Here is a 26,325-nt window from a genome sequence, read left to right on the forward strand (position 1 = left end):
ATAATAATCTATAAGATGCAAGTAGCAAGTTAATTGTTAATAGTTCACAACAATATATTATTCAAATCTATAAGTAAAAAAAAAATATTGACTTAAGTTAGTTTTTTTTTAAAATAAAAATAACAACCTGAATCACACGCTGATTAGTGATTATGTAATTTAAATTTCCTTATAAAGCAATTAAACATTTAGTGTAATATATATACTACTATTTCTTTTTTTTGTACACTATATCTATCGGAGTATTAGATAATTGTAAAGTGTTTGAGTGAAACGTAATTATTAAACCAATACAAAATTATATGTTTATTTTTTTAAAATTAATTGCATACAGCGTGATGAAACGAAAAAAATACAACTAATTAATTAATAGGTTATGCTTAAAAGATATGTATATATATATGTCTATATGCGAAATTAACATAATGGTTTTAAATATTTTTTTAATTAACAACAAAAAGAGGCGGTAAGTGAGTACTACTTAAGTGTGTAGTAGGTGTCGAGTGGGTTACTGTGATCGATTCAAATTTGAATTCAACGACATAATGTAATTATTGTATACGAAAAACGATTTTGAGCATCGAAGGTTGTAAGCCTATCAATAAGTATTTATTTTTATGGTTTATCTTGTGATATTGCTTTTTTAGACAAAATAATTTATACTATCTTAGTAGTATAATACTATGATAGTAAGTTGTATACATTTTTGACAAAAACATTGAATTTTAATACATTGTAAAATATAATAACTCACTTCAAAGTTGTATCTCCAGTCCACATTATAATGTTTTTTTTAACTATGAGTATCCAATATCTATTACAAAATAATAAGTACATCGTTTACATCGTATTTCAATTATACACATTAAACAATAAATAAGATGAGATTTCGGAGTTAAATTTTCAAACATTGAGACCCAAAGGTTAATTTTTTATTGTCTTTTAAAAAATATATTTTTTTTAAATATCTATAAATAGCGCAAAACCAGCCAAAATATTTTTAAAATATTATTTAAATATTAACAATTATTTGAGAGGAAATATAGTTATTTTACGGGTGAATTTGCAAAGTCGTAAAATTCAAAATTCAAACGATCATAAAAATGTATTGTATTTTTAAGTAAATTTCTTATTTAGAAAAATTTGAAAAAAATCTTGAATTCAATTTTCAAATTTAAGGTATAAAATATATTTTTTTATTATCTTCTAATTAAAAAAATAATATGAACATTTTCGAGATATTGTGAATTATCTCGAATTCTAAATTTAAAGGTCTATAAAAAATATCTATTGTGAGTACATTTTTCATATTTTTTTAATTGGTCAATGAGAAACAGCTTACGAGAAACCTTATATTAATTTGTCAACTATTTTTAGAATATTTTTTTTCCGGCATTTTTAGCTCTTTATACACATATGCATGCAAAGAGAGTCAAAATATTTTGATAGTCATATTATTGATTAGAAAATGATTGTTTAAATATTTTGGTAAAAGTTCTAATATTTACGTTTTTTTTTTTCATGTTTCACATAAAATACCTTAATTTTTTACCTCTATAAAGAATCGAGATTCAGAAACACAATGGACAATCTTTTTTAGTTGAAAAAACAAGTATGTTACTTTGGGGTCATTATTGACACATATAAAATGATCTTCAATTTTATCGATTTTTGCAACGATTTTTTTTTTTAATACGATAGGTATTAATTGAAATATAGAATATTGATTTTCTGCATCCCAAAAGCGCAAAAAAAATCTTTTTAATTCATAAGATCCAATCAATATTCATTTTTGCTTTGTCCATTTAATTTTAGTTTTATATTAACTTCTACTTGATGTTCTTTAAGTACTTAAGTAAAATTTTAAATATTAAAGTAGTAAGTGTAGATTGTAAAATTGATCTTTCAAGCGACGGTAGTATAATTCTGGACAATTGGTAATATTTGGCTTATTCGAAGGTTGTCAGAGGTGTGGTGGATACCTGTTGTAATTTTCAAAAACATTATACATATAGATATACCTAATAGTTATTTAAAATCCAATTTGATGTAAGTTCATGCTGTTTATATTGTTTATTATATTATATTCTACACTGTACAGTTAGTTATTGATTATAATCATTAATCAATCGTTATCGTAATAATTATTCGTTACGATAAATGCGATGCAATAAAATAATGTAGGTACTCGTGTACAGTGTTGTTTTTGAAATTGAAAACTACACTAAATATACAAAATATGAACGTTAAATTGTAAGCTGAAATTCATATAATAATTTAAGGGTACAATACGACAAAAAGTAATTACTTTAATTTTTGCGCTTTTATTATATGTTTAAATTGATTTGGCGCTTTAGTAGGGCTATCGAAAAAAATTGACAATATTTGCGCTTTCTTGGGTATTGCCGAGTGACACTATAAGTTGTCTATAGGTTTATATAGGTACCTAACCTATATCTCCTCATATTAAGTTTTTATTGTTATGCAGTATACGCCGATGGGCGCTGGCCCCCCTCATTATAGTAAATAGTTGTTTCGCTCCGGCTTAAACGCGATCCCGGCGCGGCCACAGGTTCCCAGCAGCCGGTTTTGACAAATCCGCTATATTTATTTTCGGCGTCTCGTTTTATCACGAGATCGGCGTGGGATTTTTGGTGAGTGGGTGGGTGGGTGGGTGAAGAGGGTGCCGTTTTGTGCGAAAAAATCCCGTTATATATTATTAATATGGCCGCTGCGCGAAGATGACTTTTCGCAATCCCCCAGATTACAAACACGTTTCTGCGGCAGACGCGCCGTGGTCGTGCCGCGCCAATAAACCCACGAAGTTATCATTGTTCACCGCTACTCGATAGTATAGGTACCTACTTAAATAATATTAATATAACGTTATAATATTAAATCCGCGGGAACTCTATTCTACACCAGTGCTACTGGTATAATTTAAAAAAAAATCTCTTTCATTAGCACATCCCAATTTTTACCTGTACCCAATAAGGTTAGGTTAGGTTAACCTAATTAATTAATCTTAACTCATTAACTATGTCTATTAATTAAAAATAAATTTACATTTGATTAGCATATTTTTTTTAGATATGCTAATGAAATTATATAATATTGCTCATTTATATACCTATACCTACATTATTTTATATGCTACTATATATATTGATGTTATATTATATCACACGCATATTTAAATGTTTTAAATTGATTTTTTACGGCTTAGTTACCATAATAAAATGTTAGACATAATAGTATGAACAAAATTTACAAGCATCATAATATAGGTACTTCAAAATAATAAATTAGATATGGATTATCCAAGTATTCAAATCAAAATTTAATTATCAATATTAATTTATAAGAATATAATATAAATATAATTATATTATAGGTACCTAAATTTTTAATAAAATATTATTTAAAAATTTAAAAAATTATAAATTTTAAGAAGCATACTTATACACTTAAATTAATACCACTGTATAATATTATATAATGTTATTATCTATAAATAGTGTGTGTCTATGTCTGATAATGATTGATAATAAATTGTAGCTTTTGTTTAAAAAGTTCATAGTTTTTTTCATATATTCCGGGATTTGTTAAACTTAAAATGCATAGGTAATTGGCAAAATCGATAGGTTGTTTCATCAAAACTATCTGTATTGGTGGAATCGATAAAATCGGTAGCTAGAAATTTCACTAAGAAGATGCGGATAATCATTATACAATACATTTTTTTATCACAACATTGTTAAACAATAATATTTGTTATTTTTTGTTATTATTTGTTTATTGATCTTGATAATTAAAATTTCTGCTATATGTCGTTAGCATATAATTTTAATTTACCTTATTTTTTTTTTAGTTTCATGCTCTGGTCTGAGTGAAACGTTTGAATAGTGTCCTATGTTGAATTGTAAACTGTAATTATATTAATATAATGTGGCGTTGCATTCGATTAAAACGTCTCATATGTAGTCATGACAAACATCATATTATGATTTACACAGCTTCCTTCTCTTTTCATACTAAATTTGCGAGTATATCTGGTAAGTGGTGGGGTTTAGATATTAATATAATTTTATATTTTCTTTTTAAATTTATTTGATGACATTTCTTTTAATTTGATTTAATTTAGTGTTGTATTTTCACTATATTATAATATGTTTGTTGGAATGGAAGCCGTAATTTCAAATTCATTCCTTGGGTAATGGAGGACGAGTATATTTTAGTAGTCTATGAAAAAATGACTTAATGATTTATTAAAAGTCAGTATGTTGCAATCAATCAATTTTTCAGAAAGCTATTCTATATTTTCCCGTTATTAAAAACATTATAACCTAATAATAATATGTTTAAATTTTTTTTCGAACCAAGTTGAAACATATTAATCATATTACATATTAGTGTAGTATATTTAATAGCATTAATACAGGTACAGTTCATACTACATATACTATACTGATTAATTAATTATACATAGTACCTTCAGTATATATTAACAGATAATATCGATATATTGATTATTTTTATTTTTTGTTATAATATTGTACACGTACTGTAACTTATTACACATAATCTCTATATGATTGTGGGGTTATATGGAAAAATAAACAAAAAAAGGTTAGGTTAGGTTAGACTGGTTAAAGCAGTAATTCTCAACTTTTTTATACGACGTCATCCTAATTTAGATCCATAAAAATAGCGACACACTTAAAACAATCAACGAATTTTTGAAAAAGTATTATATTACATTTATAAAATATTAATATTTCATTTATATGTTGTGTTGCTATTTTATTGCAACAAAAACAAACTTTATAAATTTACATAATGATTAAAATTAAGGTTTTTAAATAAGTAGGTAGGTATTTAAAAATAATATTAGTTTATAAAAGTAAATCCTCGGTTAAATTAGTATTATTAAATTTATGATAAGTGAACTGAATTTGTGGGTAAATGGTATAAATTTGCATGCATTCATTTTTGATATCTTTAAGCATATACTTTTATTTGGTTTTGTTATTTTTAATGCCTGCTAAACTGCTGATTAACATATGTAGGAAGTTGAAAAAGAAAGAACAATTTTGTAGTGCATTTAAGTTTTTTTTCAAATTAAATCGATTTGAGAAATATGAAATTTAGATTTCTGTTTTGTGTATGTAATCCTAATAATATTTCTATTAAATGACTTTTTTTTTTCATAGAACTAGCATTTTTAATATTTTCTTCTCTGCATAGATCATATAATGAAATTATCAATTTTATTCCAGTCGTTGAAAATGATAGAAAATAATTTGTTTTACTCCTTGAACGTGCTAACAAATGTTTGTATATTATATTCTTTTAATTCCATTTTTTAAATTTATGTTAAATGTATTATTGAATCGTCAACCTAAGAAAAGCATGAAAAGTAATTTTTTTGAGGATGATAACTATTAATTAAATTTTTTTAAACCCTTCATTTTATCGCTTATAGAAATTATATTTTCTTTACGACCTACATACTCAAACTTAGAATATTCGTTTTATGAAAAATGTCAGCAAGGTAGGCTAATTTTGAACACCACATTTCATGATACATTTTACTCGCATAATTATTTATATTTTCGGATTGGAAAAAAATAGTGTTTGATCTTGAAATTTTAAAACAAGAATTAATATTTTATGTCTCGAGACTCTACGTTTTACAGAATGAAACAACAAAGAAGTGTGTTCTGTTTCTGTATTGATAAAGCTTCACAGTGTAAAAACAGTGAGTTGTAATTAAACCAGGATTTTTATTTTTTGCAAAAATAAGAAATCCTTTAAATTGACAAATTATTGCGGCTAAACCATCTGAGAAAATCGAAATACAGTTTGATCACTGTAGACTATTTTCTTCAGAATAATAATTATTCATTATAATAATTAATAAATAACTTTTTTGGTGACACATGTCACAAAAGAACGCGACACATCGATTAAGAACCGTGGGGTTAAAGAATACACGAATAATAATATATAGGTAAGGCTCTTATCTCATTAAAATTCAAATGCCTAATTACTTCTATGTTATTATGCAGTTATATAACTTATATAAATTGAAACTATTACATTCGTTATCGTAGAATTTCACAATTTCGTACATTATTTTATATTTAATTGTATTATAACATATAATTATAGGTATTGGTGCATTAAGTATCTTTCGTAGTTTCATCTAATGTTTATTTATAAGAATTGATAATAATTAAATTCGAAAAGCTGTAGTTGTACCAGTCTTATAATAATTTGTAAAATGAAAAAATTGACCTTGATGTACTTAATGGACTCAAGTGATTTTAAGAAAAAATAAAAGACTTATACAATTTAAAATATGTTTAATATATCAGCAGTAATCAAACTATAATATTATTGCTATTTTTTTTTTTTAACAAATATATTTAAATATAATTTATCTGTGTATATAAAGAAGGTCAACAAGTGAAAAAAAAATGATACGTAAGCATTATTAATTATTAATAATAATTATACGGCGGTCGTAAATTCTTTGTGGTATAGCGACGTTTTGTCGACGATCGAGACGCAGAGGAGCCGTACGTCGAGTTTCTACAGTCACAGTATAAAAAGATTACCTACCTACAAACTATAGAAAAACTCGTCTAAAAATTTGCTTAGTTTTACATATAACACTGTATTATTTGTTGTGATGTTATAAGTATTTGTACTAATCGTCCTCCACACAAAACAATATTAAAATTTTAACAAAACTCGGCATGAAATACAAAGTAATGCAAAACTAGGCCCTTAAACAGGCGGAGGAAGAAAGAGGGGTTACGATGTTTTCCAATTTTTTTCCGTGATAATATTATTTTGTACATTTTTCAAAAAAACACAGTGATCCACTCTTTTTATATATACTCTATATTATAAAGTGTTTCTATATAGATTGAATTTGTTAAACAATATTAAACGTAACTTTTTTGCAAACATTTTTAGATAACCTGTAAAATATCAGTACACTGGGCACTAGTATTTCGCCTAAATATAATATAGTCCTGGTAATAACCACTTTTAATAATTAAAATAATCTCCTTTGAAATATGAAATTTAAAATGTATAGGTACTTCATTTAAAAATGTAAATACCTTAAGTTAAGTAAAAAATAATATTAATCATTTTTGATAAAATTAATCGTAACCTAACCTAGAGTTTAATGTAGCCCATTTATTTAGCGGTTCCCAGATATCCCTCCCTTTTCTTATTATAATATAAAAAAGTCATTGAAATAAACACACAGTACTGGTGGGAAAAAGTTTGGCATTTCTTCATATTAAAGAGGATATATATCTAAAATCAGTACGGGTTGAGATAATTTACATAACTTTGGATCAAATGAGCAATTGTCTGATGAAAGCTACCGATCATCCAGTAAAAATAACTCAATTTGCAAAAAAACTCGCCTGAAAGTGATACTTCGGTAAAAGAAGAACAGTTTATATCAACGAATAATGGATTATTTCTAAGGTAACCGTTAAGACAACGGATGAATAAAATAAATGACTGAAAAATTTCTGGACAAATTTGAAGAACTCACCGTGGAGAGTAATTTTTTGAAAAAAATGTCACAGATATGTTTCAGATAATGCGGAACAAACTAAGGGGACATAATAACAATTGTTAATTTGTTTTAAAGGTTTTCTTGAGTAGTTTATTCTTCTTATCCAATGACAATTTTCAAAAGAAAAGACTGGGATATGTTTTCTAGCTTTGAGTTGTGTCATTGCTTTATGAATGTGGAAATTTAAATGATAGAACCTCCAGTCATTGAAACGGTGTCAATGGAAAAAACTTAAATATCAAAGTCGATACCGTCCATAAACGTAGTGTTTTTACTCAAAAAGATATGTTACCACAATTGGATTCTCAAGTGATTATTACAACCGTTTCGTCACTTTTGACGTTCATTAGAGCAGAACTGCCAACTGGTCTAGTCGAAGATGATAACTACCTACTTACATTATAAAACAAATATTAAATATGTATAATGTATATATTTTAATGAGAAATGTTTAAAGTATACTTGGTTATTATAAATCAAACTATTGTTAATAATATTGAGCTACCACAGTCCACAATACATACTTAACATTACCATATTAGAATAGGAAATGTATACTTTACAACAATAACAGCTTATGTCGTAATAAGACCAGAAACACCAAATATACTATCAACTGTAGCTCCTTACTGCTATAAATCTTATCAGGAACTAAGCTCATAAATTAAATAAAACACAATATTAATATGATATTATACATAATTATGTATTTATTTAATAATTAAAAATAATAATTTTCTCCTTTTATAAACAATAAAATAAATGAAAAATAATATCATCAAATATCTTGTATTAGATTCGATTTAGATTAATATAACAATAATAAAATTTATAAAAATTTAATTCATAATATTTGATATTATGAGGTACTTTATACGTTAATAGTATGTCAAATTATTATAATCCTACTAATTATCATATAATTTTAAATACTTATAAACAATACTGGCTAAAAAATTTAGCAATGTATATAAGTTCTAATACCATGACTGAATACTAGAATTATTTCACGTAGTAGTAATCGAAAAAAACATATATTGGTTATAACATAAAATATTTAAATTATAAGTCGTCAAATATGATTGGTGTATTTATTGTATAGCAAGACCTGAAAATATATACAAGTGTTAGTACCTAATATATGCGGTAGCATTGATAATCATATGTGAAACTGAAAAAAATAGATATTATGGAACATCAAAAGACAAACACAGAAGAAAACTCATACCAGTGTGATGTGTGTGATGAATCATTTGCTCGAAATGTTGATCTAACAGCACACTGTCAAACTCACACGGAAGAAAGACCATACTTGTGTAACGTTTGTAGCAAATCGTTTGCTCATAGCAATAATTTGATACGTTATCAGCGAACGCACACTGGAGTGAAGCCATACCAGTGTGAAGTGTGTGATAAATCGTTTGCTCAAAATTCTTATCTAACAAAACACCGTCAAACTCACACAGAAGAAAAGCCATACCAGTGTGATGTGTGCGATAAATTGTTTACTTATAGAAATAGTCTGATACGTCATCAGCAAACGCATACTGGAGAGAAGCCATATCAGTGTGATGTGTGTGATAGATCGTTTGTTCAAAAATCTGATCTAACAAAACACCGTCGAATTCACACAGGAGAAAGACCATACTCGTGTAACGTTTGTGGCAAATCGTTTAATCAAAATGCTGATCTAATGAGACACCTCCGAACTCACATAGGAGAAAAGCCACACAAGTGTGATGTGTGCGATAAATCGTTCATTCGGAATGCTACTCTAACTCAACACCGTCGAACTCACACAGGAGAGAAGCCATACCAGTGTGATGTGTGCGATAAATCGTTTACTTATAGAAATAGTCTGATACGTCATCAGCAAACGTATACTGGAGAGAAGCCATATCAGTGTGATGTGTGTGATAGATCGTTTGCTCAAAATTCTTATCTAACAAAACACCGCCAAACTCACACAGAAGAAAAGCCATACCAGTGTGATGTGTGCGATAAATTGTTTACTTATAGAAATAGTCTGATACGTCATCAGCAAACGCATACTGGAGAGAAGCCATACCAGTGTGAAGTGTGTGATAAATCGTTTGCTCAAAATGCTGATCTAACGAGACACTATCGAATTCACACAGGAGAGAAGCCATACCAGTGTGAAGTGTGTGATAAATCGTTTGCTCAAAATGCTACTCTAACTCAACACCGACGAACTCACACAGGAGAAAAGCCATACCAGTGTGATGTGTGTGGTAAATCATTTGGTCGAAATGATAATCTAACAAAACACCGCCGAACGCACACTGGAGAAAAGCCATACCAGTGTGATGTGTGTGGTAAATCATTTGGTCGAAATGATAATCTAACAAAACACCGCCGAACGCACACTGGAGAAAAGCCATACCAGTGTGATGTATGTGAAAAATCGTTCACTCAGAATATTCATCTAACAGCACATCGTCAAACTCACAGGTGAGCAAGTGGCGTAATTAAAATTTTTTCCAGGGTAGGATAAATTGTGTCTAAATATATTTTTTTTGGGTGGGGCTGATCCCCCCAACTATTTTCAAAATGGTTTACACAATTAAAGAATTATAAAAAAGAGCGATACATAATATTAACACCGCTCTTTTTGTTTTGTTATTTGGATTTGAAATAAGCATATGAAAATAATGAAAATAAAAATAAAACAGAATATTAATATCTTACACCATTAAATTTTGTATTATTAATTTTAAATTTATATTTATATGATAATTTGTAATTCAATTTACCGTTTTATAACTTTATATCTTCAACGTAAGCATAAACTTACAGGAGATAGATAAATCAATTTAATGTTTTATTTAGTATGTTATTTTTTCAAATATTTTTCCAGTTAATATAAAAAATAAATTAAATTATTAGATCGATTATTAAAATCACGGTATAATATACCGTGATTAAAATTAATAATTTATGTATACAAACATTATTATTTTTATAAAACCAATTCTAATTTTTTTGGCTTTCTAGTCAAATGATTAATAATTTTTCCTGAGTACAATTTATTATTTTTATACATTATCAACATTGTTAATCTATTCAAACAATCCTATAAATAAATATAAGTAAAAACTATTTTACATCAATCAAGTATTTAAATTATTACTAAATATAATACAATTTTATTATTAGATAATAATTTAGTGTGTTTCTCAACAACACCTCGGTCATAGTATTTCTCAAGTATGTTTTAAATTTTTTTAATTTTGAAAATGTATGTTCAGGTGTAGTAGTGGAGACGAGTAACGTACAAAATATTTTTAAAATAAAATAGATATTAAGATATATTACATTAGAATCACATTCTGTGAGAGTTTGTAGTCCAGTTTCAGACAAATAAATTTTATTTTATTTCCGTTTCCATTACTTAAGTTCAGCAAAGTGACCTATCAAAATTCGATTTGTTTATCTTTTACAAAATTTTTTTACAGTAAATTCCAATTCAGTTTTTTCAGCCATTTCCTAAAAATATTTATTTAAAATTGTATTATTTTAGTAAAAATTATAATAAACGATATAGGCATATATTTACTAATTAATTAATATAATTGAACTTTAGACACTATTTACTTTTAGTAATTACAAAACCTTTTACCTAGGTTTGACGACTTGACACAATATTTTTTTTAATTCATTTATACAATTACTTCTGATAGATTTTTAATTCAGTTACAACAACGCTTCTCAACCTGTGGTACGCGAAGATAATCTCCCTTTATAAAAAGCATAAACGTATACATTATTAATAAGCCAAAAATTGATCAGGTGGTACGTACAAATTTTCAAATTATGTAGGTGGTACGCGAATTGTAAAAGGTTGAGAACCGCTTTTTTTAATAAATATATCAAAAAAATTATGTTATTAGTAGAATAGTATAATATTACTTTTTTAATATATACAGTTATTATAAATTCAGAATCAATTGCTTTTGTATATAAACTAGCATCTATGTCTGATCCTGAAGAATCTATCTAGTGTGAAATAATGTCTACTGCTTCATACTAAATTCAAACAACTTAACAAAATCGTAGCTAGCGATAGCATCATATCTCTGGACCCAACGAGTGGGACACAGTCTTTTAAGTGTTTTTACTTGAATATCTGTATCAAGTTTTCAATACTTGTCTTTAAGACATTACTTCTTTTTGCTGTATTGTAAAACACATATAACTATTAAATTAGGCCTAAACAATTTCGAATAGGTCTAATGTTACTTTCACTAGAAACAGCCAAATAGGAACAATGGGTTACACAATGTACGTACAAAGTTTTTGGATATTGGATACTTTGCAAGAATATGTGCTTGTACACTTTGTATATGGCTTTACATACTTCTCGCACCATCATACCCTTGGCCATATAAATTATTACAGATAATTCCACACCTTATTATATCACAAAAACAAATTTATTTTATATTAATATGAAATTATTTTGTGTTTGGATATAACTAAATTTTTTTAACTTAAATAAAAATACATACTTAATTGTATAATTTTAATATCATATATCTGTTTATCGTTTCGAAAACAAAGCATAAGGCTAACATTATTATACATGTAGGTACAATTAACTTTTCGAGCGTATCATAATGTTATATTATGTATATAAAATAAAATAAATAATAAAAAACACGACATTGCATTTTAATCAATTTTCGGATTTTGGATTTCAAATGTGGATATATTTGGGTATTCAAAGATCAAATTTGACAAATTTGATGTTAATGACTAATAGATTAATATTCAAATTTGAAAATAAAGAATTATTTTAGGTTTCAAATTAACCGGAATATTCAAGTTTTAGATTCTGAACGAAATGATGAATGTATTGATTTTACAATGATGTGTGTTTTTTTATTTGTTTGTGTACAGCATAACTTGTCGAAACAACGCTTCATTTTCAAATTATTATAGTGATTCAAAAATCATAAGAATCCATAGGCACAATTTTTTTTATCAGCAAGTTCATATATTGTAATTCATCGAAGCATGAATATTTTGTAGTTTGAAATTTATAAAAAATATTTTGTAATCAGCTAAGAATTGAAAATTGAATACAAGATTTTCCATAAGTTTGACTTACAATAATTATAAAAGAACTTAAACGTTGGCGAAAGAAAACAATTTTATTCTTAGTTCAAATTTTTACAAAATTTATAATTTACTCGTTAAATAACGTTTTTAGATTTTTGTTTTAGTTAACAATTATTAGTCGTAAAAACTTGAAACATGCATTAGTTGTTTAAATTGGCATTTTCTGTACATGGTTTAATTTTGGGGTATTCAGGTAATTTAAACATAAACCACCTTTTTCATCACCCTATTTAAAATATAATATATTTTATACATTATATCCTTGGCTGACAAATCATCTTCGTTCAGAATCGTTAACAATAGTGATCCACATACCACCTAATTTACAGCAGAGCGGTACTCTCTATAATGCACCAAAGATATTCATTTTGCCATTGGATCCTTCCCCCGATTCTACAATTGAAGCATTATTTCGAAAAATTATGCAAAAAAAAAACACACTTCATTGTAAAATCATTACATTCATATCACTTCGGTCAGAATCTATTTATATATTAATTTTAAAATAATCGCTTTGTATTTTTTCGTTTAAATAGCAATAACATAATCAAACATAGTAGAAGATATACTGATATAAAAACATTTTCAATTGTAATAAAAAGTTTTTACTATGACTCTTTTAGCTATAATATCATTTTTTAATAATAATAGCTCAGTTTTTTTTAATAAAATAAAAAAAAAAATTAAAGATTAACATCATCATAAGTTAATATCTACTATTTTCGTAGGAAAAATATTTGATTAATTATCAATGATAATTTACAACTTTACAAGTACTATTAATTTAAATAAATGTATAAGAGTATCTAAAATAATTGTTTGTACTTTAACACAAGAGTTATTTTTTTTCCCTCCAATAAAAGGTTCAACTATACAAATGTCATTGTACAAATATAGAAAATTATGTTTTTCATGCATAATTAATGTTGATTAGTGCAAGTATTGAAGTTTACATTTTGCACAGTACTATATTTGAGAAAGAGCTCAAAAATAATATAATAGTTATAGTTATTACTATATAAATACGAATGCAATACAAATATTAGAATAATAATAACATGGTATGCTCCGCTGTCGGTATAAAGTTATATGAGTGATTATAATAAAATTTATTAAAATGATGCATAAAACGGTCCTGAAATAACTATTTTATTCATTATGAACTGAATATGGCACTCATCACTGTTGAATAATTTCCTACTTGGTATAATAATATTATTATTCTTATACTTATGTTTAGAGTTTTAAAGTAAAAATAATTTAATATGATTAAATTATAGTAGTATTTTCAAATAAAATACAACATCTAGTGATATAAAACTTGTACCACGGATGATTTGCTAGTTGTGACGCGATTGTTGTCCATATTGAATTATTCTTTCGTCGAAAAACTTAATTTCGAAAATCTAAATTTTTACCCGACGTGATTTTTCATTACAAATTGACACGGCCCACACAACAAACATATATTGAATTAACTTTTATTTAACATTTGATATTAAACATTTTATATTTAATCAACATTAATTTTTCATTTATAAATATTTAATAAATATTGAAAGTTGGTTTTTTGAACCCATTTCTAATATTTATCCAATGTTGACAATAAACATTCTTTTAAATTTAAATTCCAATATTTAATAAATAATAAAATTAAATATTTAAAAATAAAATAGAATTTGTTAAACCACTATATAAAATACTTGAAATGTTATTAATATATTAAAAGTAGGATTAGGTAAGTTCTAAAATTAAAATAATAAAGGTAATAAAAACAACAAATATTAATGAATTGACAACTTATTATTTATTAAAATCTTAAATAATAATTATAAAGAATATTGCAGAAAATAAACTATTTTAATATAGCTTTTATTTTATTAAAATTGTAAAAAAATTCATCTGTAAAAAAACCTATGGTTTTTAGCTAATTTTAGTCTGCAGCTTCTGCATTTAATCCAAGTTTATTGTTTTTTTTAATGTTGAATGGTGCCTGTGCTAAATGGTACTTGATTCTACTTTCCAATTCGTTTTGTGAAACATTCATAATTTGGATTGACATTTTACAGCATCTGTTAAATAATAATAAATAATATAGAGCTATAATACACTTATCTAAATATGAAGAAATAACATTATTTAGTTAATATAATAATCTTACCAAAAATAACAGGACAAATAATCAGATCGCAAAATTTCTTTTTTCCTTTTTTACCATTATACGAAAATAAAGATAGTAAATTGTCAGTAAATAATTTCATCAGTATTCTCTTCATAGTACAATTAATGTTATTACCTCCCAAGTATGATAAATATTGAACCTGAAATGAAAAGAATAATAATACATATTTAACAGACTATATAACTACTTTAACTAATAATAGTTTAAAGTGAAAATAACTACAATAATTTAATTGATTACTGCAGAAAATTGATATTATCTAGCTAAGCCATTTGTGATCTAAATAATATTTAATAATTTTACATTATTTAAATTAAAAATAATAATATATTTTACCACTAAATACATACCAAACATTTTTTAAAATTTAAATTTGTATTAATTTGGTCTTCTATAATATTTAAATTATATAAATCATCGATTGGAAAATTGCAGTCTTGTAATTCATTGACATTATTAGAATCATCTTGTTTGCTATTATTTCCATAATTTGATACAATAGATTCCAATTTATTTAATATTTCATTTTGCTTTATTTCGATATGTTTTATATCAGTTTGTAAATATATAATATTTCTTAATATACCTTTGAGCATCTTTTGTGAACCTATAATATAATAACAAATTAAAAGCTAGTTTTTATTTAATATATATATTATGATATAAATCAATTAAAATAAAATAATTTTTGTGAAATTCAAGGATAGTAGTAGTTTATTACTATATAGAAACTAGAGATGGGCACTCTCACTCATAAAATATCAGTAAATTTATGTATTACACGAAAGAAAGCTGTAGACAATTTTAATAAAAAGTAAATAATAAAAACAATTATAATAATTAAATGTGATTAAATAATTATTTTACAAAAATTTGATTTGTCACATTTATCCAGTTCATAATAAAATATATTATATAATATGTGTTATACTTTTTAAAAATATACATACTTTTATCTTGACTCTTATCAGTCACTGAAGAATTAATAATTTCTACTTTTGATGATGAAATAGGAGTATTTATTTTTGTCATATAATAACCATCAGCACCATCTGCAGACATGTTATCGTCGCCATCAGATAATAGTTTATCAAAAATCGTCAATTGTTTTACTGCCAAGTAAAATAATTTACATTTATTAAATAACTAGGTAATAATAAATACATACATAAACAGGCTATATATCTCACCTGGTTTTTGATAGATGTTGACTTAGGACTTTTATCGTAAGATAATTTTCTTGCTACTTCTAGAAAATGAAATATAATAATAAGTACTTATATATGTGTTTAATAAAATATGACCATTGACCATATTATAATATTTTATAATTCAATTACAAAAATTAGTAAATATAATATGAATTTTAAATATTATTAAAATATATTGCCAATGACATTTAATTTTATAAGAAAAACATTGTTTAGAATATTACTTTTTAAAATCAATGAAATTATATTTATACAATTAACATTTTTAATATGCAATTATACATATAATTACTTGAAGCTGATGCTTTTAGGGGAGATGGAGACCAACCATTAGGCTTGCTCTCAATTATTTGTTTATATTTTTTGGAGAAGGTGACTGAAATTGTGCATCATGATTAATCATTTTAGTGTTTGGTTTTATTGATGTATTAATTGCTGCATTATTTTCAGTAACATCAGAATCTATAATGTTAATAGATACACAGATTATATATAAAAAAATATATCATTAAACAGGAAAATATAAATAGATGATATATTACCTAAATAAATTGGACATGAACTTAAAGATGCTGTTGAATATGGGGTTTTCTTATGCTTGATTTTTCGATTAGCTTTATCATCATCATCAGAAAGGTCAGAAACAAACATGGCTTTTTTTGCTTTCTCTCTGGCTTTTATCAGGGATTCTATATAATGAAGAAATATCCAAAATTATATTAAAAATATATTTAAAAATTTCCATTTATAATTAACTTAAATTACCTATTCCTGAACACATCTCTCTAGCTTCTAAGAAATCATATTCCATTTCATTTGGTATACAGTGTTTTTCAACAAGTTTATGAAATTTTTTTGTTTTTTTTGGCCAGGCACACGTACCATTGTTTTTGCGAAACCAAAATTGAGGTACAGCCTCGACTGTGTTATCATCATAAAAATGTACAACTGAATATTTTGTTACATTCATCATATATATTTATTAAAAGTATCTAAATTAAAACAAAACAAAATGTTAAATAGTACAGGTACAAAATAACTACACCTACTATAAATTATGTATTAAACAAATGATCTTCTGACTATATTAGGTATATACATTATAATATTAAAATATAGGTACATACAAGGATGCATGATATTGTATATTATTGTAATTTGTTTTGTAGTGAATTATTAATTTATATACATATATATATATACAAATAAGGGTACAAATATAAGCTATGTTTGATAAATAAATTTAAATAAATTAAAAATTAAAAATATTAATTCAGTTATAACATTTATTGGTAGGTAATTTCATTTTAATTTAGAAAAATTACACTTAATTAACTATCATTATTTTTTTTTAAATTAATAAATACTATTTTTTGGCAATCTTAATATTAGAACCTATACCTAATTAATAATTGTTTACATATATATGATTAATTACATATTTACATCATATATGCCTATAGAATATAACGGAATAACAGTTAAAATTATTGAATATCAGAATGTAGAATTGGAAAAGCAACATTACCCACTTGAGTATTATTTAGAATTAAATATTTTGAATACTCATTTTTCTCTATATCAATAGTAATAAGTGGTTCGTAGAATTCATTCACAGTACCTATACCCAGCTTTAAACTATTAATTGGTGTTTTATAAAATGGTTGAATGTGTTTAAACTGTTTAGCAATAAATACTTTAGACTTATCACTTTTTTTTATACAGATATTGACAATTTTAAAAATACTAAGACTACCATTATAAGTAAATCCAATGTAACAATCTGATAAGGATTTAATCTTTGTTTTAATATTATTTTTAATAACAATTTTAAATTGAGGTCCAGTACATTCATCAAGTAATGGCCCACTATTATGTTCTTTTAAATATTCAATAGAATTCAAAGAAATATTAAGAATATTAGATTTACAGAAAGTCTGAAATTCATTATAACGATTTATAACCTGCTCCAGTGGTTTTTCATGTTTCCGTATCATTTTTTTTAGGGTTTTCATGTAATTTTCAAACGGAAAACATGAACAATTATCCAGAGGCCCGTATTTGTGATAATCTTCAATAATATGTAATAAACCGTGTATATTAAGTGACACAAATTGCCCACCATATAATTCTTCAAATTCATTAACAAAATATATAAGTAATTTTTCTACAAATTTAATGAGGTCTGAACTGCTATTTTGAGTTAATAGAATCCGAAAACTAATATGTAAACAAACAAAATGTAAGTAACAATTATCATTAATAATATTTTTTAAAACTACTGGGCCTGTATATAATAGAAACTGACGAAATTCTGTCGCCTTCCATCTAAGAACTTCATTTAAACCCCTTGGAAATCGAGAAAAATCACTGCATATTGAATTTTTTAAAAATAACATTTGTTTATTAATATCTATAACCTTTTTACTTTGAAGTCTTACAGAAGTAGTAGCATTTTTTATAATACCAAGCCATAGTAAAATTAATTTTTTTGTTACTCCCAAGCAAACAAGATGCATGTAATCAAGGCTAAAACTGTCAACAAGGTTTATTTCAGGTATTTCAGTAATAATGGGAATGTTATCTGTCATATGAAATTCTTTATCTGTTCGGTTAATAAAATCTAAGTGAGTTCTTTTGGTAAAATCAACACCAGGAAAACAAACTCTATGTTCAGAATAAACACCTTCAATTGTACATCTTGTACATGAAAAAAAACCTGTATGACCTTTGGTCTTCAGAATAAAACTTTTAGCTGGTAAATCACAACAAAAAGTATCTACAACAACACGTTTTATACCATTTTTTGTTTGAAAACCATTTTTGTATAAATATTTCAGTTCATTCACCAAATCTAGTAAGAAATCATTGCAGTTTAGAGGTTTATCTTTGCCCCAATACAACCCAATAAGAAAAACATATGGTCTATAACAAGGGTTACGAATATATCCAAGAATTGGCCAAAAACAGCTTGAGGAACTTTTACTTAGAGGGAGACCATCTACCCCTATCACTATTTTAATTACATCACCAATAAAGTATTGACTGTTAGAGTTATAAATTATATTTAAGCTATTTTGAATTTTGAAATAATGAAAAATTCCAGGTGATACAGTTTGTATCTGCAAATTATTTTTAGATGATTTGTTTTTTAAAATTGTTCTAGCATCAATAGGGAAATAACTATGACAGTTATGAGTTTTTAAAATTTTTAATAAGGCACTCAAAGCAACATTGGTAATATTATATAATACAGCCCACTCACTTAGTTTGTTTAAAATTGATGAATTACTATTTAAAAAACTATTTTCCTGGCTAAATGTATTATTGTTGTGCAATTCCTCAGTATCAGAATCAGATGTAAAACTAAAATGATCACTTTTATCACTCCATGCATCATTGTTATAATGAAACTCAAATTGCAAGTTTAGTTCTGGAGGGGTAATATTTAATTCAGTATAAGTGTAATTATTACTATTAGTACTACTACAAGGAGTATTTTGAAGTGACATAGTTGTATGAGGTTCAATTAATTGGTCTGTTTCAATATAGTCTAACATTTTTAACTCCTCTAAAAATCGTCTACGTTTAGTTGATTTACTTCTATGAAATGCCATTCTAATACCTAATAAAATTTTAATGAATCAACTACCTATATTTTAACAATACTATATATATATTAGGTATAGGTAAAGTATAAAGTTTAATTACGAATAACGAAATTATGCCCTATATTAGAGACAAAAACAAAAATGTACCCTGGATTTATAAATGCACCTATATATTAATCTTAAAATGTATGTATAGTCTTATTATATCATATTATGGTTATTGATGTGGATCAAATAACTGAAAAATTATACTTTACAACTGGTCACTGCCCACTGGAACAATATATATTCAAGTTTATATGATGGCAAAAGAATGTCGAGCTCACTCGTACAAACGGCAGCGACGTAAAACACGACTTGTCACGTGGTAAAGCGGATGGCGACGCACGCCTATACGTATAGAGTATAGACGTTCTTTGTCCTTTGTGGACCAAAAACGAGGTACGCACAGTACTTTTATAAGTTACTATAAGTTTAAAAAACAATAGCGTCACAACTTGCAAAAGGCAATATTGAAGAACGGAAGAACGGTTAAAAAGTTAAAATGTACGAACTAATAAAGTAATAACGGGCGAATGGCATCACCGCGAACAACCGGTCACTGGATTACTGGAACCCGGCAAACACGCGCATGCGTCTGTAAACACGCGAATTCGGGATTCGGTATAGAACTTTATAGTCGTGTGTGCGCGCGACACCCGCAGATTATATATTATAATAATATAATATATATAAATAGAATTATTATAAACACTATAATGTTAGCGTCTATTCTAGAATATTCTGAGGAGCACGCTATCGGGTCTTTGGGATTACCGATTCGATAACGAATGACGAATATCTGCAGGTGTTATACCGTTGAATGTTCTAAAATCGACACAATATTATTATATGATAAATATAAATAATATATAATTGACATTCGCAGATGTATCGTAGTCATTATATCATTCATCGATTTGTTGGTAAAATGCTATAATAATATGCAGAAACCTATTATCTCATCCCGACGCATATTATTTTTTTATTTGTAAGGAAAATTATTAGGAAAGACATGGTGATAATGTTAAATATACATCTATTAAAAATTGTATTAATATATTTATAAAAAAAAAAATAATTAATTAATTATAAACAATTATTTAATATTTAATGAGTTATATTTAATAATATTTAATCTGATAAATTTAATAAATATTTATATATTTATAAAAATATATATGAAGTATTATACATTTATTAAATATATATATACTTTTAAAAATATATATGAATTATTATATATTTATTAAATGTATTAAAAATATTTTAATTTAAATATTGTCAATTAAACGAAAAACGAATATTTATTCAATGTGTTACATTGAAAAATGTTGTGTGGGGGTGCGACGGGTGGCGATTACGTGAATTGCACGTTTCATATTATATCATGTTTGTGTTAAGATTTGTGTGAATGTTGATTCGATTCCATCAGATGGTCCGTCACGAAGGTATTCTCTGCTAAAATAATTTTCGTTTTTGTGAAATTTATTTTTTACTGCCCGAAAAATGATCTTCTACGAACACTGTTCTTAGAAAATAAGATTTCCCGAACTCGAGATTCCGTTAGTGGTATTTTTTTTTTAATAATGCGACTGTTCCCTTTTAAGTAATTGTATAACAATATATCATGAATGACATGACTAGAATATGGCCGTTCAGCATAATAATAAACTGAAATAAAAATATGCAGTCCAAGTCTATTGAAAACACATCAAAATTACACTATAAAATATTATATAATTCGTAATCGTATTTTTCCTCTGCGTGCATAATATATAATACTCGGTAAACTTCCACAGTGCATAAGGTCTTACGAGTCGTGGGTAACAAAAAATTTGGATTATGGAGAAATGCATTAAATATAATTACGTAAATTTGGTTATGATTTAGTTGGTTATGGTTCTCAAAAATATTTCGTTATAAAGAAAATTTTGTTAAATTAAATTATTTCGTTGTTGTACCTACCTATAGACAATTTTGTTTAATGAAATTATTTTGTTGTTGTATGGAAGTTTCACTGCGTATAAATCAATAAATATAAGACGTTGTTTATTAATATATTTTATTCCCGGTTGTCTATATAATATTATTATTTATTATCTTTGAAATACTATTATAGTTATCACTCGGCGCCCAGTAGTAATGCTACTCCAATAATTTTAAAATTTTCCTTAAAAATATTTCTGAAATAAATGAAAACTTTTAGAAATTTATATAGTTAAGCCATACTTTTATGGAAAAGTAATGTACAGAGAAATAATTGTATGTATTTATTTTTTATGTTATGCATTTGTCTAACAGACTTCATCCTCGCAATAATATTTATGCCTACCATAACACATAATAATAAATACAAAGACATCAGCCAACATTCTTGCGTGTCATACGTGTAATAATATTATGTATATATTATGTATAGATTATGTTTATAATTAATTTTACTAAGTCTATCCGCTGTTTTATTTCCTAAGAACATAATGTCTGTTGCGAATTTACGAATATTATAGTTGCATAATCAAAACTATATAATTTAATTATTTTATGAAATAAGTATATTCTCAAATTTAAAACACCGTGTTTTTCTAAGCTACTGTTTACTGAAAACTGTTTAATATAATATGGAACCTACATAATATTATATTGTTATATACTTATACGTATGAAAAATGCTGTTTTTAAAATCGTTGCAAATTAATCAGAAATATCTTTAAATATTAAAACTTAGTTGAATTTTTGATAAATCAAAAATTATAAAATCCATCTACCCAAAGTCCTACACAGTTGTGTCAGTATGTATAGGCATACATAGTAAATATCACCTTTTTGTACGATGACTGCAAACAAATCAATTATGTCATAATACACTAAGAAAAATGATTTGCATATTAATACTCGTCACTCGTGTAATAGTATAATGTGTTCCAAACAAGAATGTTATCTAAAATAAATTAAAATAATAAATTATATACATAATATATCGTTAAGCATTATCATAAATAACAATGGTACAAATATTTTCGAATGACTGTGTTTCACTGCAGAACTTCGTTGCGTAGTTGTACATCATTTTATTCTTGCGCTCTCGCGTGTCGTTACGACACGTTCGCATGGTATACAAAATGTATAGGTACTATATAATATAATATGTTAAACGATAGTCAGATGAACATTATTGCTGTGTTTACGTCTAGGATGGTTTTTTCTGTCATCTGTGGGCGTTATGTGTGATATCTGTATTGTCCTCAATTTTTCATATGTTATCAACAGGTATGACTATCGACTGCGATGTGTTACGATTACAGAAAAATGTACTATAACAAATGAATTTATTTGTTAATTTTATATTTTTGTTGGTGCATCAGTTTATATCAGAGATAACTTTTCAAACAAGTGTTCCACTGTAGTACCGATACAACTTTGTATATATGAAGAAACTAAAACACCATTGGAAATTATAGTACGGTTATTATAAAAAATGAATATGCATTTTGATAAATAAATATCATTATACATTTACATTGATTGTTGGTTAGTAAACCTATGGTTTCGTACTTAATTACATAAGAGGTACTATATTTTTTAACCTACGTGGCTACGTTGTATACATTATTACCAAACACATTTACGAGTTCGCGACAAACTCGCTCGTAGATTTTTAGAAACCAATACGTATACGTACGAATTAACTAATTAAATTAGATCACATAGCTGCTTGTCAAAAACCACATGGCAAACCCACTCGTAAATGATTAGAATTGGCATAATTTCTACGAACCTCAACTGGCCTCAACTGGCTCAACAACAAGTTAAGCCACACAGAAGCCGAGTGATATTGTTTAATACTTGGTCGGCTGTCTTTGATATCCGCCTCTTGGTATCCAACGCGTAGTTAGGTGAAACTTCGTTACGGGTTTCGAAATACGCTATATAAAATCTATATAGATTTTTAATTAGTCTGGCATTAAACTTGAAAGACTTGGTTTAATTGTTTGAACACTCGAACATGCACTAAGTACTAATTTCACCGCACTGCTAAATTCATTCACAGTATTCTTTCAAGTGTTTAGTCAGGTTATTGGGCCATACTTTAAAATCACCGCTTGTAGCTTAAAATCTAGGTTTAGAGTTATAACATACGCTATATTTTCGCAGCTTTGTTCTACATGCCCAAAAATGTAATTATATTATTATATTTTAATAAAATATATCAAATATTAGCAACCAATGTTCTGGTCAACTAGTAATATAATCGTGTACGACCGACGAATGTTACAGAAAAGGTTTTACAAGCAGCAATGGAAGATCACTACAATTAGCATAACAATTTGCACGTTCTATACGTAAGCAAAAATGTTTCAATACAAATTTTATTTTACGTTTAGAAAAACAATTACAAGTGAAAAAAATAAGAACTGCATTAAGTAGTATAGTTGTTGTATAAATATCGACACTTATGTCTTATTATAATTTATAACATAAGCTTTAAGTATTAAGTATATTTGCTAATTGTTAGACATCAATGGGTAGTTCATGCGAAAAATATTAAAGGGTATTAAAAATTAGTGGTTTAATAACTTAAAGTATTCATAATAAATTAGCGTAGGTACTTAAATAGTAAAATGGTCATCACAATATCGATCTGGCTTATGATTAGGCCTCCGGTACAGTAATTTACAAGTATTGTCTTACAAAAAACAAAAAAAGGTTTTTTACATTTATAATATTTATAAACACGTGACAGAATGGTTATAATTGCATTTTCCGTGTAATACGAAATTAAAATTTTTATCATTAAAAAATAATTAAATAAAATATACAAATTTAAAATAATACTTTTAATACTTTTTAAAAATATTATAATATACCTAGTAAGTACATAATATATTAAATACTAGTATTTATAATCAATGGTTCAATGCTTACAAATTGATTCGATTGGAATCCGAGTCCGGAATCGAGAGTTAACTTAAGAGGATGACAGCGCACTATTTGTTTTCTCTCTCTGGCCCACGCCCAACATAAACAAAACGCATTTACACAGAATCATTTTTTCTATGATTTTAAGTAATTTTAGAGTAAAAATATTGCAAAAAAGATAGAGAATAATATTTTTGAGGGAATGACATATGGATTTATCAAAATATGGTCTCAAAACAATTTAAACATCGTTTAAATTTACAACATTATTTTGTTTATTTGGAAAGTCAAATAACAATAAAATATAAAATCGATATTATGTCATTCCCTCAAAATTATCTATTTTTTTTTTGTAAAGGGTGATTTTACTCTAAGATTACTAAAAATAGAAAAACTGATTCTGCGTAAATGCGTTTTGTTTATGTTGCGCATGGGCTAGAGAGAAAAAACAAATAGTACGCTGACATCCTCTTAATATTTTTTTCCATTTAGATATAGGCCCCTAATATATAAAATGTCCAGGGGCCCCCAGCGATCGCCGGGTGTCGGGTGGGCCAAACCGACACTGGGTCATTATATCTTATCGGTTTGTTTATCAATAAATGTTATAGATTTTTAATTTCCGGTATTTATAAAAGAAAAATTTTATAGCGCCTCTCTTCTAAAAGCAGGGCCGGATTTAGAGGAGTGGAGATCTCGGGGCATCAAAGGAGTGGGGGCCCTCCGGCTCCAAATTATTTTCCAAATAAAATAAACAATTTTTTAACCTTTCGATGGGACAGCGGGGTGACAGTGCATTTGTAATTTGAAAGATTTTTTTTTCCGAATTCACTATTGTGGAGGCCCCTCTTTTGTAGAGGCCCCGGGGCTGTCACCTCGGTTGCCCTCCCCTAAATTCGGCCATGTCTAAAAGACATAACTTCAAGATGATTTTTCAAAAATAAAAATTTTAATGTATAAATTTATTTGAGAAAACAAATATGTTTGTATGCATTTTTGGATTTATAAAAATAGCTATCTAAACATCAAAAGTTGCTTGTGGTTTTCATAAATAAAGAAATCGTACTTGGAACGAGTTTAGTAAGGTATAAAAGCTAAGACTACTAGTGTGTGATCTACGGTTATATGTACAAAAAAAATGAGTACATTTTATATTTTAAACAGAGCTTATTTATAATATTGGATTTGTAAATATTCTTTTTTATCTATTTATAAATATTTCAAATTTTTACTAACTATTTTGTGTTACTCGGCCAAAAAACTTGACAATTGAATACAAGGTTTACAAATGATTTTCTTACAGCAGTTAAAAATGTTTGAAAATAAATAGTGTACATAGTTTTTTATAAATCTTAAAAATGTAAACTTTTACAACAATTAATATTTTAAATGAAAAACAAAAAACAATGATCTTATCTACAACGATTTTAGTTGTATTTTTGAAATTTAAAATTAGGTACTCATACAGGGTGTTTCTGAAATGAATGAGGATATTAGTATACGCAAACTCACTGTGATGTCCCAATGAAGATTTTTTTGAAATTTTTTTCTATCTTCAAAATGTGGGTTTCTTCTAGTTATTTTTAGAACATTATCTTAAGTGTAAAAATT

The 26,325-nt window shown here is 26.4% G+C and overlaps 2 protein-coding genes across 3 annotated transcripts; one reads left to right on the forward strand and one right to left on the reverse strand.

Moving 5' to 3' along the window:
- Positions 1–8,604: 8,604 nt before the first annotated feature.
- On the forward strand, positions 8,605–24,137 carry LOC114131779 (zinc finger protein 271-like). 2 transcript variants are annotated; one of them, XM_050207739.1, is made up of 2 exons: positions 8,605–10,081; positions 24,073–24,137. In XM_050207739.1, exons 1-2 carry the CDS (start codon positions 8,799–8,801, stop codon positions 24,116–24,118), a joined length of 1,329 nt encoding a protein of 442 aa, XP_050063696.1. In that variant the 5' UTR covers positions 8,605–8,798; the 3' UTR covers positions 24,119–24,137. The 2 variants fall into 2 exon arrangements, with proteins under 2 accessions (XP_050063696.1, XP_027852883.2); XM_027997082.2 differs by lacking the exon at positions 24,073–24,137 and adding an exon at positions 23,065–23,277.
- On the reverse strand, positions 16,458–17,178 carry LOC126552796 (uncharacterized). Its single transcript, XM_050207740.1, has 3 exons — positions 16,910–17,178; positions 16,687–16,833; positions 16,458–16,606 (listed from the first exon to the last, which is right to left on the reverse strand). The coding sequence occupies exons 1-3, from the start codon at positions 17,115–17,117 to the stop codon at positions 16,491–16,493; spliced, it is 471 nt and encodes a 156-aa protein (XP_050063697.1). The 5' UTR covers positions 17,118–17,178; the 3' UTR covers positions 16,458–16,490.
- Positions 24,138–26,325: the final 2,188 nt, after the last annotated feature.

This window comes from Aphis gossypii, chromosome X, assembly GCF_020184175.1.
Source record: "Aphis gossypii isolate Hap1 chromosome X, ASM2018417v2, whole genome shotgun sequence".
NCBI classification, from domain to species: Eukaryota; Metazoa; Arthropoda; class Insecta; order Hemiptera; family Aphididae; genus Aphis; species Aphis gossypii.

Excerpts from the sequence above, each read along its gene's own strand:
- LOC114131779 (XM_027997082.2), top strand. The coding sequence starts at position 8,799 with ATGGAACATCAAAAGACAAACACAGAAGAAAACTCATACCAGTGTGAT. Across the intron at positions 10,082-23,064 it reads GCACATCGTCAAACTCACAG|GTATGACTATCGACTGCGAT; the intron begins GTGAGCAAGTGG and ends TGTTATCAACAG.
- LOC126552796 (XM_050207740.1), bottom strand. The coding sequence starts at position 17,117 with ATGATGAATGTAACAAAATATTCAGTTGTACATTTTTATGATGATAAC. Across the intron at positions 16,834-16,909 it reads AGAGATGTGTTCAGGAATAG|AATCCCTGATAAAAGCCAGA; the intron begins GTAATTTAAGTT and ends TTCATTATATAG. Across the intron at positions 16,607-16,686 it reads TTCATGTCCAATTTATTTAG|ATTCTGATGTTACTGAAAAT; the intron begins GTAATATATCAT and ends TTAACATTATAG.